General features: G+C 44.8%; 1 protein-coding gene across 1 annotated transcript in view; it reads right to left on the reverse strand.

The window, feature by feature from the left end:
- Nucleotides 1–18,619, reverse strand: part of WDR59 (WD repeat domain 59) — an 80,263-nt gene extending 61,644 nt beyond the window's left edge. Inside the window, exons 1-5 of the mRNA XM_019535616.1 lie at nt 18,516–18,619; nt 10,033–10,082; nt 8,167–8,302; nt 2,766–2,851; nt 1,702–1,782 (exon numbers count right to left, since the gene is read on the reverse strand). Of these exons, the coding sequence (XP_019391161.1) occupies nt 1,702–1,782; nt 2,766–2,851; nt 8,167–8,302; nt 10,033–10,082; nt 18,516–18,569 (407 nt within the window). The 5' untranslated portion in view covers nt 18,570–18,619. The remainder of the gene's footprint in view (nt 1–1,701; nt 1,783–2,765; nt 2,852–8,166; nt 8,303–10,032; nt 10,083–18,515) is intronic.
- Between the last annotated feature and the right edge of the window lie 2,528 nt (nt 18,620–21,147).

Consider the following 21,147-nt stretch of genomic DNA (forward strand, 5'->3'; position numbering starts at 1 on the left):
CCTGAATACTGTGACCAGCAGGATCCCTCAAGGCTCTGTCCTAGGGCCTATTTTATTTAACATCTTCATTAGTGATGTGGACATTGGTGTCAGAAGCGGATTTGCCGATGACACCAAACTCTGGGGTAAAGTATCCGCACCTGAGGACAAGTGGGCGATCCAGGCAGATCTTGACAGGCTCATGAAATGGGTGGGTGAGAACCTGATGGTGTTCAACATTGAAAAATGCAAGGTTCTCCACTTTGGGAGGAAAAACCTGCACCATGCTTACAGGCTCGGTGGTGCTACACTGGTTAGCATTACAGATGAAAGGGATTTGGGGGTCATGGTTGACCACAAGATGAACATGAGCCTTCAGTGTGATGTTGTGGCTAGTAAAGTGAGCAAAACACTGGCTTGCATCCATACATGCTTCTCAAGCAAAACCTGGGACGTCATTCTCCCATTATACTCGGCCTTGTTGAGGCCGCAGCTGGAGTACTGCATTCAGTTCTGGGCTCCACAATTCAAAAAGGATGTTGAGAATCTTGAGAGGGTGCAGAGGAGAGCCACATGCATGATCAGAGGTCAGGAAAACAGACCTTATGATGAGAAGCTGAGAGCCATGGGACTCTTTAGCCTGGAAAAGCGCAGGCTCAGGGGTGGTCTGGTGGCCACCTATAAAGTTCATCGGGGTGCTCATCAGGATCTGGGGGAACGTCTGTTCACCAGAGCGCCTCAAGGGATGGCAAGGTTGAACAGTCACAAACTCCGCTGCGACCGATTTAGGCTGAACATAAGAAAGAACTTCATTGAGCCCCCAAGTTTTGAAAGAGACTGCTGCCGGAGGTGGTTCAAGCACCCACTTTGAATGTCTTCAAGACACATTTGGATGCCTATCTTGCTGGGATCCTATGATCCCTACTGACTTCCTGCCTCTGGAGCAGAGGGCTGGACTTGATGACCCTCCGGGGTCCCTTCCAGCCCAAATGTCTATGAAATCTACGAATGTTTAGGGACTCACAGGCTTATATGCTGTTTTTAAACTTTTTAGATCACTCCCCTAGAGCACTAAGATTGGAAGGGACCTCAGGGATAGTTGGCAGACACTGGCCAGTTACATAGGTCAGTCTGTTTCCCCCTATTTCCCCTCCCTCTCCCTCTCCTTACTTTCTCTTTCCCTGAAAGCCCAGCTTCAAAACACCGAAACATCTTTGAAACATTTGTTTCATTTCAAATGTTTTGACATGTGTCCCATTTTGTTTTGGATTTGGAGTCTTGAGCATTGAAACACCACCAAAATGAAACGGCAGTCGAAATATTACACAGCCCTGGAGAACAGGATGTACGGTTACACATTTACTCAGTCAGCAGACTTGTTATTTTGAAGGAGATATATGCAAGGAAAAACTCCTGGAATCCAAAAAGAGGAAAGCAGGAGATTTGGAAGGGGAGGGAGAGAAAAACAAAAAACTGAAATGGTACGTCTTCCTATTCAGAATATGAACCTGACATAACTTTCCAGAGGAGCATAATTATATCTGTTCTGAACCATCTTGAAAGACTAGAAACTCTTGCCATTGTTTGAGAGATTAAGGGAACTAATCTAGGCTTCTGCCAGCACAGCTGAAAACACACTGGGGAGTATTTGCCCTTCACGCTATTGGTCAAGCAGAAAGATCACACACTCTCTGTGGTGATGGAGTAGACACTTGATCTTACTTGATATCCCAAATGTAGATGTATGTGTCAACAGAACTGGTGACCAGAAGGTCAGGCTCGAACACTGCCCAGTCCAAGTCACTGCAAATACAAAAATCAAAGGAAAGCTCAATAGGGTCAGCCAAGTGTACCACATTGTCTGCATCATCTTTTCATGTACCCATAAAACATATTTGTGACATGTACACTGACACCTTCTAAAGTCGTGTCCCTCCGCCGAGTAAAAGATGAACATAACTTACTTCTAGAAATACTTTCAAGAGAAAGGCAGGGAGGGGACTGTGTTATAGCAGTTCCTCCCATGACAAAGAAAGGAGTACTTTGGCAAAAAAAATCCAGACTGACAGACATTTCTGGGGATGCCATTTTGCTAAGCTCATGAGCTGTACTAGGTACACAAACACAGGCTCTACAAAGGCTAACAATGCTCCCAAGGTTTGCAATTAGTTTTTACAATAAACATATGGCATAAAGGAAAGAAACACTTACTATATTAGTCCTCTACACAGACATAAAACAAGATCCCAGTGACAATCCCAGATTCACTGCTGGCATGTACCAAATTCCAGAGGTTTTTCATGTAGCAGAGCAATGTGCTAAGAACTTGCCCATTATAGACAGCTTGCACCTTACTTTAATGAATCTGCTATCAGCAAAAAATCACAGCTGGGATTCAGTTTAATAGCCACACTGCTATCTGCTTCCCAGATTTCATAGATTTTTAGGGTTGGAAGGGACCTCAGTAGATCATCGAGTTTGATCCCTGATTGATTCTGCTTGGTTTCTTAAATAAGAACAGCTGCCATTAAAAAGTGGAATGACTCACAAAACACCTCAAAACCAACCTGAACTAGATGCAAATTTCTTGCCATTGGGAGTGGGGGTGATGACAGCAAATAGGGTGCAGGTAGGCAGGCCAAAGAAGCGAAGGGGGGGAAAAAAAAAAAAAAAGCTTTCACACCAGTCCACGAATAGGGCTCAGACTGTGCTCCAATGTACATAAGCTATAAAGCCAGCCATACCACTGTCTTTCCAGTAGGCCGGAGCTGTGCTGGGTTTCTCACCTGATCACACGTGTGTGCCCTTGCAGTGATGTGCAAACTTCCCCGTTACCATCTTTCCATTTATACAGGTCAACTCGTTGATTGCTCTGAAATTAAATGGATGAAATGAGATGGTGGAAGGCAAACTGAGCAGTCCAGAATTCCTAAAGTTTCCTGGGATTTGAACAGATTCAGTTACTGACAAATCACACCATGAAGGACAAAGTTTTGCTCAGCATGCAAGCAGAATGATGGTGAATCCACAGGCTGATAAAGATCTCAAAACACTCAACTCCTAAAACGCTACTTGAATGTACTTAAAAGTAGAGCTGAACAAGAGTGGGGAAAAAAAAATCCCACAGGCAAAAGAGTTTCAGCTAAATGCTCTTCTCAGCATGGGATTCCAACTCCAGAAGCAGTTATCAAGAATCCTACCAGGGAATTCCTTTTCATTTTGTCTAGATCTACAATCGAATTTTAAAGGGGGGGGGAAAAAAAAAGAGGACAGGTTCCCTGGAAGCCTCTCTCCACTTTCCATGCATCTCCTCTAAAACCCATCAGTGCCATTGAGAAACAGGAAAGAGGGCTTGCAGGAGCAGGACACATGCCCTCCATCTGGGGTTTAGGTAAACTGCCACAAGGGTGCTACCTTCTCTGCCATTTTGGGAACAATTATTTACCTCATATTGCAGTGCATAGCTCTTTTTTTTTTTTTTTTAATGGATTCACACAAATCACCCATATCCCCATGTATATGTTATTTAGAGCTGATCCACACATTCCAGGTAGAGCCATTTATGAATGTGCCCCCACACACAATTATTCAGGAATAGTTATTGTGCTATAATTTCACATACTATTTAATCCAAAATAACTTCCAGGTGATGACAATCCCTCAGATTCTAAGTGGGGTGGAGACAATCTCTTTATTCTGCAAGCTACCTAGCAGTGGGGTCCTAGTTCATGCTGGAGCCCCTCAGTGTAAAACAGGGTGACGCATGACTCTACAATTCAGTCTTCATTACCCCTTGATCTTATATAGCTAGATGACGACAAGAACTGTGTCTAGTTATCCTATATTTGTAGGATGTTTCATGCCAAAGCTCTTTATAAATATTAATATTCCAAGATGGATTTAAAAAAAACTCCAAAAACACAGCAACAACCTTCTCCCATTCACTAATAGTCCCATAGGACTGGAAGGCCGTCCCAACCCCCTTAAAGGCAAACGAGTGCAATCCCTGTATTTGCAGGCAGCCACAGTTAGGAATCCTTGGGTAGAACATCCACTCCCAATTCACATATACTGTGACTACAAGGAGCAAAACTAGAAACACCAAAGGTCCCCCTAAAATATCCCTAAGGTAAAAAGAGGAGGAAACAAGGGCACAGCAAATGTTCTGCTAATGTAAGGCTCCCCTTTCCCTTTAGCTTTGTGGTATAATATGGCAGCTTTTTAACAGCATGTAGAAACACATGAACCCTACAAGGGGCGGGGGAAGGAATCCCTTAGGCTAAGGGTGCTCAACCACTGACTCTCTGGTCATACCTCCCACAGATCCATTGGGGTCAGGGCATACCCTCGCCCTCCCACAGCTGGATCAGGGCCAGGTGAAGGCCAGACTGCCTACCTCACCCCCACAGCCAGATGGGGTCCTACCACGTCTGCCCCAGACACTGGATCCAGACCACTGGCTAGATCTGCACTGCCACTGGACTGACTGCTGCCCATCTGACCTGCCAGCCAAAAAGGTTGAGTACCACTGCCTTAGCCAAATGGAAACAAAGGGAATTGGGGGGGAGGAGTGGAAAAGAGAGTAAAATGATCTCACTGAAATTTGGCCAGGTCACAAAAGTTATCTTCTCAACTATGTGCGTCAGGATCTCAGCAATGTATCATTTCTAGAAGGTATCCTGAGCAGTACAGCACCTGGTTCTGGAAAATGATAGCTGCTTACTCACTGCATGAATGCTTCTTGGTGATTACTACTCAGGGTATGTATCAGTAGCTCTTTAACATCCGTCCAGGGATAGTGATCAGAATATTAAGTGGCTACACAGAAGAACAAAATCAGGGCCCTGCAGAGAATATAGGGGTGTCCCTGGAACGGAAGGATGAGCAGTCCCCAGAAACTGTCCAGGTCACACTTCAATCCAAGGAAGTACAGCAGAAGAACCTGTTCAGATTCTTTGAAAAAACACGAGTGCCCTCATCCAAACATATTAGGACAGATTTCCCCTTTTCTGCACCATCTGCAGCCTTTTATACCAGGGCTGTTCAACTTCTTAATGGCCAGAGGCCACACACTTTCTGCACCTCATACACAACCACCCAGCACCTCTTTGGTGGTGGGCTTCCTTGATACTGAGGGCTGTGTTGAACCATACCACCCCCTGCTATACTCTGCACCCTGAGGTGCAGGAGAAGGAAGTCCAAGCCAGAGAAGGGATGGGAAGCCTGGAGGTTGCTGATGCAGTTAAGGACTGAATGGAGAAGGGAGTGGCAGCCAGGGGGAACCCAGGGGCTTCAGATTAAGTCTCTGTGGGCTGCATGCATCCCATAGACTATTAAAAGTAGTGGTTCTCAACCTTCTTTGTACCACGACCCAGTGCCCCTCCCTCCCGACCCGCTAACCCCCGCCCTGAGGAAAGTCCCCCCCCGCAAGCAGTCCTTTGCAGGTTTCCCACGGTTTTTTCCTTTAAAGCAGAACCCATTTTTGAAGTTTATCCACTACCCTTTCATCTATTCTTGCAACCTACCTTTGGGTCGCGACCCATGGGTTGAGAAACACTGTATTAAACAGCCCTGATCTACACCATGCCAGTAAAAGGGTCCCAAATCAGAACAGTAGTGTTTTCATCTCTTTTGCATGAAAAATGATGACAACAAAAAACAGTAACAAAAACAGAGCATGAGTCTCCCCAAGTCCTAAAAACCAATGAAGACTTCTGGAGGTGCCCTAAGAACACAAACACACACTTTTACAGGAAAGAGTTTTGCATCCTTGCTTCCAAACTAGATGGGTTAACTTCTAGGAATAGGCTACAATCGGACCTAGACAGGTTACTGGGTTACAAGGGTGGGCGGATGAGAACAGGATGGGATTCAACACTGACAAGTGCAAAGTGATGCACCTAAGGAGGAAAAACCGGCACCATACCTACAGGTTGGGGAACTCCCTTCTTGTCAGTTCAGAGGCAGAAAAGGATCTTGGAGCCATCAGTGACTCCAAGATGAACATGGGCCGGCAGTGTGGGGATGCAGTCAGGAAGGCCAACTGTATCTTGTCATGCATCCACAGATGCAACTCGAGCAGGTCCAAGGAGGTGATCCTCCCCCTCTATGCAGCACTGGTCAGGCCGCAGTTGAAGTGCAGTGCCCAGAACTGGGCGCAGTACTCCAAGAGGGATATGGACAGCATAGAGAGGGTCCAGAGGAGGGCCACTCGTATGATCAGGAGCCTGCCCTGCTGCCCCTACGAGGAGAGGCTACAGGACCTGAACCTGTTCAGCCTCCACAACAGAAGGCTGAGCGGGGATCTAGTGGCCTGTTACAAACTAGTCAGAGGGGACCAGTGGGCATTGGGGAAATCCCTGTTCCCCTGAGCACTGCCAGGAGTGACCAGGAATAACGGTCACAAGCTGGCAGAGGGCAGGTTTAGGCTAGATATCAGGAGGCGCTACTTTGCTGTCAGGGCGGCTAGGATCTGGAACCAACTTCCAAGAGAAGTGGTGCTGGCTCCTACCCTGGGGGTCTTTAAGAGGAGGCTAGATGTACACCTTGCTGGGGTCATTTGACCCCAGTACTCTTTCCTGCCATGGCAGGGGGTCGGACTAGATGATCTACTCAGGTCCCTTCTGACCCTAGAAACTATGAAACTTTTAAGCCTTGGACAGCCTTATTCAGAATTGCCACCAAGATGTCAGCAAAAGGTAAGAGAAGTGAAAAGAAAGAACTGATCTGGAGGTGGGGAAGCTGTATACTTTCTAATGGGGATTCTTTAACAGACTGGTTTCAGCAATAATGATACACGTAACTTGCACAGGAATTGCCATTGCATCTCTCCACCTTCATTTGTAAGTAAGGATAATAAGCTTGATGCAAACAAGCATGGGTGTCATGCAAGCAGAAGGCAAGAATACTAGTACTGTGTTTCCAAAGCCAAAGTCTCCTTCTGGGACAACCTAATACAGGAAGAGCTAGCTGGCTCATATTAGTTTGCCATCTGTAGTCCCCCCTTACCAAAGTTAGTTACAGTACTTGCAATAAATAAATAAATAAATAAATAAATATCAGTGTTGTTATAACACCAAATTCCTTTTTAAATAGACATTTGATGAAAAGACTCTTGCTCTACTTGCTAACTCCACACCTCTGTTAATTGGCTTGATCTTCCCAGACTCTCTCAAAAAGCAGCAATGAAAAATATATTTATGCAAGTGTTTCGTTCCCCAATTAGAAGGGATCAGCTGAAGACATTTGTCTCATAGGTCACAGAGACAGAAAACTCTGAACATTTTTCATTTTAAATAATCCTGAATTTAAATATTAAAATGACACCAGGGAAAAAGTAGGAAAACTTATCATGTTGTTCAAAGGAATCAGCAAGCCATGGTATGAACATTCCATCTTGTAACTGCAAATGAAAGATGGTGCGGCCACTGCCTTGACAGACAGATGTATGCATGTATTTGGTGCCTGCAATGGCCAAGCAGCAAGTCACTGCAAAAGGAAACTATCCCCAGCAGAGGCTCAGTACTCTGCTTGTAACTGTTCATATCTTGTATGGCCTCCATACCAGCTCTGCTTAGGTAAGTTTCATTTTACTCCTTTTTAATACCAGTTTATTAATTTCTGTTTACAGAAAGAAAAAAAAATCCTTACCTACTCGGTTTTTTGCCCATTTGCAAACAGAGATTCTCTTTTTTGGCCTTTTGCATTTCTCTCAGCAGAGAGTCAGTATTGTTCTGCTTTATTTACAGGCTAGTTCACATACCACATGCTATCAGCAATGCTGAGAGCAGAAAACAAAATAGCACAGAGCAAGAATACAAGTAAGTCTTGAGCTCTAATTTTGCTACATCTCTCTGTACTGAATGAGACAATTCAGAGACTTGATTTCTGACGAGACTTCATATCTGACAAGGTTCTTTACAAAAAGAGACAAAAGACGCACCTAAAATCATACTCCACTAGCTGATTATTAAGAACTTTCAGGCCAGAAAACTTAGCTTGTCAGCAATTAATCAAACGCAAGTTCCAGTTTTCCTATGTGATCTGCACAGGCATGGGGTATACTATTACTCCTGTACCCACTCGCCTCAGTGGAGCATCATGTGATTGCCAAAATCTGCCTCTGTGAATTCAGTTGCAGGTTTGGGGCTTTCATGGCAATGTAGAACATTTCAAGAGAAAACTCACTGAAGCTGCAAAGTAGTATGCACAGCTGTCATGTGGATTCCACTGGACAGCTCCGATGTCCCACTTGCTCTGACGCGAGATCTTGCGGTGACCTTCGGTTGGCACATCCAGGTTAACTATGTATAGGAAACGACGCCTGTAAGGCACAAGCACCATTTTGAAAAGATTAGACAGTATCAGGACAGTGAAAGTTATTTTCATGAAAGACTAGTACTGAAATGAGGGAGTCCCCTGTGGTTCAGTGGTAGAATCTTTGTCTACCAATGGGAGACTTGGGTTCAATTCCCAGACATGTATACAACTACAGCCATGGAGGCACCAGACATCTGGACTCAGTCTAGTCTTTGGATTCTGTCTCAGTGGCCTAAAGGGAGGATGGAAAGTCTGGGCAGCCTCCACTCCTGTAAAAATTCCTGCCTAGGCATATGCATTGAAGGTATGGGTGGCCCTCATGCTTACACCATGATCCAGGATTGACAGTTGCTAGAGTGCTAAAATGTCTTAAATTATATAAGGCTGATCATGCAAGTATTGCTTATGTCTGGACCTTGTTGCATGGGACACTTAGTACATGTTAAATTTGTGCAGTATTAAAGTTAGAATGAGTTCTGGGCAATTGTGCAGTAATGTTTACTAAGATCTCTAATGTGAACAGCTTGCTGGTTCAGTCCCAGTGCCCACACCGCACCTGAGTCTTGAACTGGCTTTGAAGAAGCCCCAGGGTGGGGACTGACAATCACTTGATTGCTGGTCTCAGCTTTGGGACCCTTCAGGGCTGCGGCCACCTAGCTTTCAACTTGATCCTAACAAGATAAATATCCGGGATCCTTCTTCCTGCTGTGTGGCTTTCCTTGTCCCACCAGGAGGCTTGGTACAGTAGAGGAGTCCCTGGCTGATATCACAGTTAGGCAACGACTGCAAATTTCTTGCATTATATCCAAAGCAAGTATGAGGATATCTGAACATATTACTTAATGTGATCTGGAGATACTCCTCACATGAAAAATCCTAATTTTGCTACAAGTGCACTTAGCACCCGTTTTACTGCTTGAACACACACTGACTCATGTTTTAAGTGCATTTAACATAAACCTAGTGTACCCTGTGCCAGCTCTTAGATTTAGTGAGAATACAGCTCTTCTGTGCACCATGATAGCGTTGCCAAGACAAGAAACATGAACAAAAACCATACTTCTCTTTCAGACCACAAGGTAAGCCAGGAAAACGTTCACAATCTGTGAAACAGGAGTGTCAAACATATAGCCCATGGGTCAGAGCAACTCTGCAGGCCATAACCATCTGGCCCACAGGACTACCTGCAGACCAGCAAAAATTGCAGGGGGCACATCTGGCCTGCTGCACAATCAGGGGCTCTTGGGCCCTGGTGGATATGGTATTTGGTGGTAGGAGGGCAAGTGAGGGCTAATATGACTCTAGTTGTCTTCCAGCCACTTTGCTCATCGCAAAAGCTGTGGCCCTAAGCTGCCCCATGCAGGAGCTGCTGCATGCCCCATGCCGGAGCTAGAATTGTGCCACGTGCCCTGGGTTGGAGCCAGAGCTGCCACCATTACATGGTACAGGCTAGACCCACACTGTACCCCAGGCTTGATCCAGCCTGAAAAAAGACTACATACACTAAAGGTTTAAAGATGCGGAGACTCCTTCTATGGATATTACATGGCACAGATGGGGAAGAGGCATGTGAAAGAATTTCAAAGTGAGTGCCAGAGAAGTGTCTAGGACTCAGTGTGGTTGTGGGCATGGTGCACGTAACCCATTTTCAAAAAATCAAGGGGAGGTCAGGCCCAGGCAAGTGCCAGCAAGAGGAATATCCAGTGAATTTCTGTTGATGCTTTTTACACTCACCCAGAGAGCACTGCATGCTGTCCAAGGCAGTCTACTGACATAGCAGTTGCCTGTTAAGAGAGAGAGAACCCAAATTATACCCATCATTTAAGTTCCCTGGTGAAAAAACCCATCTGCAAGTCTTCAGGAAAACCTGACTTCCTGTCTTCAGGAAGGTCCAAGTTGCTGGGCTAGGCACAAAGGTTAACTTATGTCAGTAATGGAAGAACTGTCCTCTCTTTAAACATATACCTTCGGTGAGAACCAGACTGCTGCTAGTTTGGGGGTTGAGGGTAGTATGCAGATATTTTTCAGTTTCATGAAGTTATCACAGCTGAAACCTTTAAATCATCATTATCTTGGTTATTAATAATTAGGCTCTGTTCCCATTGCTTTGTGAGGCCCCTTCACATCACCTCTTTTCCTTTCTGTGGCCAATTTTTCTAAATGCTTAAAATGAAGGTCTCATCTCCACAATTGGGTCACTTAAGTCCCAGACAGATGTTACATTTGAGACATGATTAACCTGGCCACATGTTCCATCAATTAATGGTGTGATAATGAGGAATAAGCCATAGTTATTGCAAAAAAAAATGTCAAGAATCCAGGGTGCTCCAGAGGCTGGGAGCCCTAGTTGATCAAAGTTCCCAGCCAGAGGGAGTGCACGGAGACTTTGATCCACAAATGCCAACCCCTTCCTTGGCTGAAGGGGCTATCAGTTAATAGGCATTTGCAGCTGGGGGAACACAGGGACCCAAGCTTGCTACTTGCTAGTGCAGGGAAATTCTGGGTTTATTATCCTAGGCTCCCCCTGCAACAGTAACATGGCATAGTGCTTGATCCCCACAATTGCACCTCCAACCCTACCACCAAATTTCCAGACCTACGGGGAACCCCACAGGCCAGAGGTTGAGCACCAGTGGTCTAAGCCATCCTAGACAAAAGTCCGTCTAACCTGCTCTTAACAGCTTCCAATAAGAGTCCACAACCTCCCTCTAGGGAAACTGCTCCAGTGCCAAACCAATCTCTGAGTGACAAAGCTTTTCCCAATATTTAACCTAAATCTTTTGTTGCAATTTAGGCCTCTTACCTCTCATCCTGTTCCCCGTGAACAAGTCATGGTTATCAAATCTTCTCTAGTCCTCTCTAGACTACCTAATGCCAATACTTCCAACTTCTCCTTGTGTCATGGGTCCTAGATTGCTAATCATTCTTATTGCTCTTCTCTGAACTCTTTCCAATCTGTCCATATTTTTCTTGAAATATTGAGACAATATTTGCAGTATTTTGTTCATATCATCATTGCTCAGTTAAAAGGAAAGAATCATTTCCCATGATTTCATGCAATAGATACCATGTTTTCTGGCATACACCACTCACCGGAATAAGGGATGCACCTTGTTCTTAAAAGGCAGAATGAAGGGCAGAGTGGAGGGGGTGCAGAGATCTTTCCTTGTAGCAAGGTAACTGAGCAGCAGTATTAGCTAGAGAGCCAAGCCTGCTCATTGTTTTGCTCCCTGTGGATTGTTTGCAGAGTTGCTTTAGCTTCTGCCAGACAAAAGCTAAAGTAGACAGAAACTGCTGTTACTGTATTTTCTTGGTTATGATGTGCACTAGGGGGCGTGCGAAGCGGGCTATTTGATTCCAGTTCAGCCCAAATCAGGGACAGCGATTCGATTCATTAATTTGGACCACTGTCCCCGATTAGATTTGGCAGAACGTGAATTTGGACCACTGTCCCCGATTAGATTTGGCAGAATGTGAATTTGAAGATTAGATGCCGATTCGGAGATTCATCGATTTGAACATAGACACGGCTTTAGAAGTTTTTTTCTACGTACCTTGAAGTAGCAGGTGTGGCTCGTAATTGCTGCGATGCTGGGGCACATCCAACAGGAGATGGGGGGGAGGGGGGCTTCACATGCTTGGTGGCAAACCCAGAAGTATTTCCAATCCACTTCTGAGTTTGTCGGGGAGTGTGGTGGGGCACCCCCTGCACCTCTCCAGCCCAGCAATTGGCCACAGGAGGGCCCCAGGTGCCTCCCCAGACCCAGCAGGCACCAGTCAGCTGGGGAGGCATGGGGCGGGGGGGTCTCCCCGCATGCTCTCCAGTGGACCCAGAAGTGCTTCTGGTCCATTTCCAGGTCTGCTGCTAAGCAGGGAAAGGAAAGTGTCCCAGCATTCATGAGCAACCTGCTATCTAAATGCATGTAGGGAAAAAATAAATAAGTTTAAAGCTGTGTTTATTTCCGAATCGATTTGCAGGGTTTAATTTCTCTAAATCTAAAATTGGAAGAGTCCTCTGATTTGATTCAGATTTGGAGATTCAGTCATCAAAAAAAAAACAAAAACAAAAAAAAACGGGCCGAATCTTTGCCCAATTGAATCAGGGACCGAAGCGTCACACAGCCTTAATATGCACCCCAATTTCCAACAGTTGTCGTTTAGAAAAAAGGAAGGTGTAGGAGAAAATATGGTATTATTAGCTTTACCGGCTTTTTTGGCAACTACTGTTGACTCATAATCAATTTGTGATCTCCTGCAACTCCCAGATCCTTTCCTGAAGTACTACAGTCTAACCCATCATGTTCTATTTTGTATTTGTACATTTGATTATTCTTAAGTATGGTACTTTGCATGCCCTTAATGTACTGTATCCTATTTCTTTCAGGTGATTTTTTCCAATTAATCCATGTTATTTTGGCTTCTAATTGTATACTCTGAAATTGCTTGCCAACACACCTCTGAACATCATCCCCAAATTTATTGCGTATTCCATTTTGTCCTCCAAATTTTCATGAAGCCTCCAAACAATTTTGGACCCAGAATAATTCCTGGGGAATGTCACTTTATACTTCCCTCAAGTTTGGCATTGACCTGTTGACTGCAGCTGTCCACCTTTTACCAACTTCATCTAAACCACATTCCCTTAGTGTATTTGTGAGAAGAATGTGGGAAACAAATGTGAAAAGCTGAGGGACATCACATCTAGCCAATTAAAAAAATCACCACTTTGTCATAGTAGATAATCATATTACTTTGGCATGACTTTATTGTCGTTATGCTGTTAACCAATATAACCAAGAGAAAAGATAGATTTGCCACAGTATCTCTTAGGTATCTTTTTTTTTCCAATCAAGAATTAAGATAGAAATTGCCAAACATTATTGACATCAACAATTTTGTCTGAGTAAGAGCAAATCAGCATGCATTTAAAAACACAGCTAAAATGGAAAAATCTTGTGGTCTTCATACTATAACCACCCTTCCCACAAGATGGGAGAAAGCTTACTAAAATTACCAAAAGACTTAACCTGATGCATAGCTAGATTCAGAGAGACTCACTAGCCGAGTCTACATGAGACGCTGACTGTGCAGTAGCCTGTGACTGCTCCGCAGCAGTGTGATGTGGCAGAAAGCATGATGTGACCCTACTATGGACCGTAGCTCGTGACTGGTGTGGTCAATGTCACCAAAAAAGCTGTTCCTTGGCATTACTGCACAGTCAGCATCTCATGTGGACACAGCCACTCAGATGTTTTTACTTTACAAGATACTTTTTAACCTCATTATCCTTTACAGATTACTGTAATGAATGCACATGTACTAATATTCTGCATTTTTAGATAGTGAATTTGTGTTAAGACAAAAATCAATATCATAAAACAATGATCAATTGGAACAAGATGAAAAACTCATTTACAGGTTCACATGCTGAGCTATGACTCTTAACTGCACATGCACAAATCCGTGTAATACATAGTATAAAAAAAATTGTCATCAGATATATTTCACAGACTTTTCATACTGACACGTTTGCCTTTAACATAGATTCTTATGGTACCTAGAATTGCTGCAATTATACCATTACCTATCTAAATTGGCATATTCAAATTTTGCATGTTTGAAACTAGTTAAGCTACCAACACAGGCAATATTTCCCAGACATCTATTAGGCAGTTCATTTGATTTACTGCTATGCTACCAATAGTTCATTTACCACAGTTAACTCTCCTGCTGTTGTTCGGAGTTCTATGAGCCCTGACTGCTAAAATGTTGGTAGGCAATTCTTTGGCCACCAGTTTAATGTTCTGTTTTTGAAGCAGTGTCACCTAGTAAACAGAGTACAGGGTAAAGACTTGGAAGATGCAGATTGTATGCCAGCTCTGCCACTGATCTTCAGGGTGACTTTGGACAAGTCACTTCCCCCTCTGAGCCTGTGACCCCATCTGTAAAATAGAGATAGTGAAACTGAGGAAATTCATATGAGTAAATCTCAAAAGGATTTTATGGAGAAAATACTGTATAAAATACCTTCCATATTATGGTAGTTTTAGAGTGATGTTGTAACTGTGAGGGTCCAGGAATTATGTAAGAAACAAGGATTTTTTTGGGTGAAACATCTTTTATGGGACAAAATGCATAGTTGTGATAGAACTAGACAAGCTTTCAAATGCAAAATATTATCTGAGAAGTGCTCGCATTCAAAAGCTCATTCAACTCTATCCTAACTGTGCAACTGGTCCATCAAAAGATATCATCTAAAGAAACCATCGCCTCCCATAAAATACCATCATTTCAGTTGTGCAGTTTTCTTACACAGCCTTTCCTACATAGACACCTTAAAAATCAAAATTAAACATACTGAGTAGTTTAATGTAGGTAAAAGGTGTCAGCCTAGCAGCCCCAGATACTGAAGCATTGTAGCCCCAGACCAGGCATACAGCAGGTGGTGCCAGCTCCTAAACCAGGAATGAAAGTTGGTGTAGCTCTAGTAGGGGGGAAAAAAAAAAGTTTTGAATGTAACCATTATCAATTTTAATAGAGAAACAAAGGGTTGAAAAGATCCTGACAAACAGCCACTCGCTAAGGAAACACTTGACATGTCCTCAGATCATTTCATATTAGTAATATTTTGTTTCTCCTGACCCAGCAAGCCAGAGATGCTAGCCTTCAGCTCTCATTACCAAACTTCCTGGGAATCCTTCTTTATCAATGTCTTGACAATTTGTCCAAGCTTGATCTCTTCATATTTGCTAGACAAAGTGACTGAAGAAGATATTAACCAATTCTTGTTTGTTTCATATATATTCAGTGTATTAAACCCTACACAGTCTGTAAAGCTACAGCAGTGGCGTTACAAGTTGTATACTGGGTTTAGTATGCTGAACATGCACTAATTCAACACATCATCTTTTCCTAAAGAGAAAGTTAATTCATAGTTTCAAAACTTTGGGGTAATTTCTGGTACATCTTTTAAACATGTCTGTTTTCTTCTTTAGTACAGTTTGCAATATCTTGCATGACATTTAATGAGGTTTCCCTGCACAGATTTTTTAAACAAAAGGTGACTTTTTGTTTATTTAACTTTTCAAGCAACTCCAAATTTCCTCCAGTCAAACCTGCCTGAATGATTTTGACTAGAATTTATTTCCGAAGGCAGTTTATTTTATTTCCCTATAAACTCAATTAGTAACAGAAATAATTTGAAACATTAAAAATGATCAACCCCCTAACATTTTAATATTCTTAACCACATAGGTCATGGGCAAGTAGAAAAAAAAAAAAATCACAAATCTGACGTGCAAGGTAAGCTGGAAAAAATAGGATATTTGATATGATCACTTTATTAAAAGGAATAAATATGCAATAAGCAAAATAAAGTTAGTCACAGCATAATTATATATACACTTATCCTAGGATTTCAGCATGATAACGGTGCTTAGCAACACTTGTTCCATTTTAAAATGTCTCAACTGAAAAACTCATTATTTCTGTTACCAAAGTGGCACATTTCCTAGCAGGCTGGAGCTGTCTTGGCTCTTCAGACCTCTGGTAGTCACTACAAATTCATCCAAAGACTCCAAGTAAATGACACCAAGGCACAGATCTCCTATCTTTATTATTTTCACAAATCTAGTTTAGGAATGGGACTTTAAAAGCAAGTAACATTTGTTTTAGCTTCTCATTACTTTCCTTTCATTGAGAATACCTTCTCTAGATTGCAGTCATTCCTAGAACAGAGCCATGGGAAGATCTAGGATTTTGAAGACAGGCATGCAGCTGTTATGGTGCATCATCACATAATACAAACACATTTTTTTTCTCCAGTTAAAGAGAAACTAGATTTATCGATATGCTAGGGGCCGTTATTCGGTTTAAGATCAAAGCAAATATAGTTTTATTGGAACATGTACTAATTTGTTAGTTTTACAAATCAAGTTAAAAAAAAAATACAAAGATACAGTTTTATTAGTCCTATAGTCATTACAGTTAAATGCATCTCTGTTACTCAGACATATAAAACAAATCTAGCCTTCTTGAGAACTTTGACTGTACATTCAACACTTTGCTGTCAATTGTCTTTTCACCTGAATTAATATTACTACATTTGAGTTAAGGTTTTTAGCTAGAACTAAAAGCCAGTCTTCAGGGATATGAAATGGAAGAGATATTTTACCAGGCAGCACAACTGCAGAAAAAAAAAAAAAAAAAGGATAACTTGATTAATGGAACATTAAGACCATTAAAAGGAGAGAGGGCCATTTATACCTATGGAGTGAAAAGAGATTAGCAGGAATCAGGTACTTTAAAATGAGCCATGAAGTTAATTGACTCCCTCTGCACTGCCTGAATAGAAATGCTGCTCTTTTCAAGGCACTGGGCCTTAAAGCTGGGATGAAGCAGAAATCAAAGTGGGATACAACTGTACGATTACACTCCCCCAACTCCCCGATCTGCCCCTGCAGAGCATAGTTAAGGAGGCGCAACAGCACAAAGCTGAAACCAACAGCTGTCCAGGGCTACTAGATTCACTTATTTTTAATTTGGGAGGGGTGTGGGTAGGGGAACACACAGGTTTCCCTTGCTTTATGAGGGTTCTGCATGTGTGAATTCATTCTTATGCAGCGACCCTTTTCATATCAAAAATTTGTTATATGCAAGGTAAATTCACTCTTAGCAACTGGTATGGTAGAAACTCGCAGTCAGCTGCTTTGTGAGGTGCATTGTGGGAGTGACATACAACACAGATATAGTCTCCTGTGTGGATCTGTGCTCCTCACTTGTTGTCTGCAACACATCTTTCTGTAGTTGACACCCCCATTATGGTAACATCCCTATTTGTTACACTGTAAAGTGAGTTCCCTTTTTGTGAATTTGAGTTATGCACCACTGTCCAGGAATGCATGTGCAACATAAAACGAGGGAAACCTATATTCAGAAAAAACAGTCCCTCGCCTATCAGAGACAGCGCCAGATATTAAACTATATATACTGTTAGGTAACAAAAATGTCACTCAAACATAAGTACTTAAGAAGTGAAATGATTGAAAATGAATTAATTCATGGAATCTGTTTTACTGCTCAAGTCTGCATTGTCCTTCAGGTTTCATAAAACTTTGTTTTAAAGAAATTATAAGGATGCTACTGGAAAATGATATAGTTCCTGAAACTGAATTAAAAACAAATTACAAGTAAAACACAAGCCCCTGAGCCTCTCAGGCTGGTTTTGGTGGCTTTACTTGTTATCTTTATTACCATCATGCTCAAGGACAAGGTCCATCTCTGCTAAGCACTATATAACAGCAGGACAAAAAGGCAGCCCTTACCCCACAAGGTTTACAATGCAAGTGTAAGACAAGAGAACAGATGGAGGACTGTGGAAACAATGAGACTACATTAATCAGGGTGACAGAGCAAATCTCAGAGCATCATTTTGTTTCTCTGTCCCTGATTCTTCTCAAAACCCTCACTAAAACAAATGAGGAAAGTTTCTATTCAAAGAAAGTTCTTGAAAGCAGACACATATTATGCAACTGCAAGAGCACAAAAAAAAAAAAAAAAAAAGAGAGAGAGAGAGAGAGTAATCTCTCCCTCTTGTAACTGCCGCTGCTGGTTCCCCCCGCCCCCACTCACAGGCCAACTCAGGCCCTAAACTGGAACTACAAACAGCAAAAGACTCGTGATAGAAACACGGTTTGACTGGCCTAACATCGTCCAACTCAAGCCTAGATTTTCCCCATGGTTCCAGCTGGATACTGGATTTCCCGCCTGGCCCCACACCAGGGCAGCACCGCGGCTCACAGGCCGCGCGGAAGGCAGAGAAGCAGCTGCAGACAAATCGCCCTGGCGAGGCAGTCGCTGCCCAGAGGAGCTGCAGGCGCTGGAAGAGTCAAGGGCTGCGCCAAGAAACAGCGCGTCTCTCCCACAAAGCAGCCGCACTTCAGCACCGGCTGTGGGACCCCTGCAGCAACACCTGCTGGGCTCCGGTCCAGACCCGGCCGGCTGCGGGCGAGGGACCCCGGGCAGCGCCCTGTGCGTGACAGCCTAAACCACCCCCCCAGCACAAAGCCGGCGGGAGCAGAGGCCGCCGGGGCCAGGAGCGGAGCCCCCGCGCCACGCAGCCCGGACTCCTCCCGGGGACTGCAGATTCGCCCCCAGCAAGGGCGGGCGGGGCAGGGGGGCGCATGCGCCCTGCGGCGGCGGTGGAGGGCAGCGCTCACCTGCGAGTCCCGAAACTCCACCACCACGTTCTCGCTGCTCCAGCGCGCCGCCATCTTGGCCGCCCGGAGCAACAGGCGACGCCGGGAAGAGGAAGCGCGAGGGCTGCTGGGAGTTGTAGTTCGCCACGGGCTGCATGACCGCAGGCAGCAGTTTAGGGCCGAGCAGAGACGCCCCTCCCCTGCGGCGCAGCTGGCGGCAGTGGGCTCTGCAGAGCGCCTGGTGCAGGAGCTGATCCTCCTCTGTATCTGTGAATGGCTTTTGAAGGGAGCAGTTGGAGGAGTTTCCTCGGGCTCTGGCAGCTCCAAACCAACAATCATAGACCCTGCAGAGGGTACTGAATAGCGGCTCTAGAGCAGGGGTGCTCAATCTCTGGCCCATAAGCAAGATCCAACCCTGGCATCTTGTTATCTGGCTCATGGGGCTCTCCACAAGGCTGTGGGGAGCCCCATAGGCCATGACCCTGCATGCTGGATCTGGTGCGCAGGGCTGTACAGGGATCCATCTGGCATGCAAGGCCAGGAAGATGTGGCATGGGGGCCAAGGCGTTGATCCTGGCGCGTGCAGCCTGGTGGGGATTGCATGGGGTCCTGGGAAAGCGCAGTCCAGATCCAGGTGTGCAGGCCTAATCCTGGGGTGCAGGGGCCAGTCTGGCCCACAGGCTGGTCCTGCACCACTCGCTTATCCTGCGGTGCCAGAAGGTTGTGTGCCAGTGCTTTTGACACAGCACTCTCCCTCTATAGCATCCACTTCTGCCACACTTTGGCAGGATACAGGGCTAGCTGGACTGTTGGTCTGCCCCAGCCTGGCACTTCTCATCCTCAACAGAGCACAACTTTTGTTGCACAGAACTCAGGAAGATCACAACAGGCCAGGATCTTGAGGTTTATCTTGTGAAACCAATTGGCACACTTACCAGTACTAAGGTGTGGCACCCCATGGCACTCCTGAAAGGATGTCAAAGCACCCCAGGGTGGCCTGGCACCCTGGCTGAGAATCACTGATCTGTGCATTTGCTTAATATTGCTATCATGTGTAGTCCCACTGAAGTCAAACGGGTATTGCACCCTACTAAATTTAAAACAAATACTGGAGTCCTTGAGGAACTGGAACCAATGTTGACAGCTCTAGCATTTAAGGCTTGTGCCAATGTTTAGGAACATAAAAGAAGCTCATTAGGAAAGGTTTTCAGAGAGAAGTGAGTGAAATGCAAATGTAACACACATAAATAATGAAAAGTGAATTAAGTTGCAAAAGTTCTGTGTCTAGACTTGAAGATGATCCTTGTGGAACTGATGTGTGAATTTCCCAATATGAAGAGTGAATTCTTGGTTTCACTGAAGTCAATGGCTAAATTCACAGGACCAGTATTTTGTGCATTAATTTGCCAGTATTACTTTAAGACTGTCCCACTAGGCTTTTTAATGTTTAGTGCCTACCAATTCTTTTGTATTTTAATATTCAAATAAAAATGTGGGTGGTGCTTTTGTTCTTGACAACTAAAAAAATCTAAGAAACCCACTGCTCAGGCTTGTTTGCCTACGGTTACATTGTAAAAATCTGTGGAAATGTGTGCCATTTTGTTGGTTTATAGCATTCCACACAACAATAAATCATAGCATTTTTGGTGTTGTGTCACCGTGTCTGGTTCCAGTCGCGTGATGCAATGCACAGAGATCCCCATATCCGCTCAGCACCAACTAACTGGCAAAGTTGGTTGTGCCTTAGGAATCAGGAGGACACGATATACTCAACAAATAGGTCTCCTCCCCAGCAGAAATGATTTAAACTATGGGAAAGAAGGGGAAAAATTTCAAGTAATGCAAAGAATGTAAGAATTAGAAGTAATAATGGGATAAATTGGAAAGGAAAACGTTTAGGGTCAGGTGCCAGACAAACCTTCCACAGTAAGATCTGTGGTTCTCCAGAGCATGGTGGAAAGAAGCCCTAAGTACAGGTTCTCTTTACAACGAGCAGGACAGATTACTTTTAGTTCACTAAGGCCTGACAATGTGCTGTGCATGTGCACAAGGCAGAAACTGAAGCAGTCTGTGCTCCGGAGAAGTTGAACTCTCAAATCCTGATCTTGCTAACAGGTGTGTGCCTGCAAATAGCTCCGGAGGTGCTCCTGGACCTCATCAAATCGACCAGCCTACGCTGCCACCGCCTCGTTGGGTGCCACAAGCGATAGGGGCCGGGCTGAGCCTCCGGCCTCGTCCTGCAGCGCCGGCTCCGAGAAGGCCTCCGTCCTCGCGGCGGCGGCCAGCAGCTCCCGGCTGGCGAAGGAGTTGAGCGGACATCTGTTGGGAAACCTTCACGTCCCAGAGCTGCTCCGGCCCGGCGGGCTGCGCAAGACCTAGGGCCCGCGGGGCAGGGAAGCGGGGGCGTCAGGCAGCTCCGGCCAGGGGTCCGGCCCCCTGCGAGCGTCGGCTTCTGGCGCTGCCCCCCCGGGCCCGGCGCGGCGGCAGCGAAGGGGTTAGCGCAGGCTCCTCCCGGGCGCGGGGGAGGAGAGGAACAAGGAGCATGCGCCCCGCCGGCCTCTATTGTCTCCGCGGCGGCGCGGGGCGAGCGGGGGTGGTCGGCTGCGCTGCAGGCAGAGCCTCCGGGCGGGGGCAGGAGGACGCGGCCGGGCTC

Source organism: Crocodylus porosus, unplaced genomic scaffold (genome assembly GCF_001723895.1).
Source record: "Crocodylus porosus isolate Cpor-Errol unplaced genomic scaffold, CroPor_comp1, whole genome shotgun sequence".
Classification (NCBI taxonomy): domain Eukaryota; kingdom Metazoa; phylum Chordata; order Crocodylia; family Crocodylidae; genus Crocodylus; species Crocodylus porosus.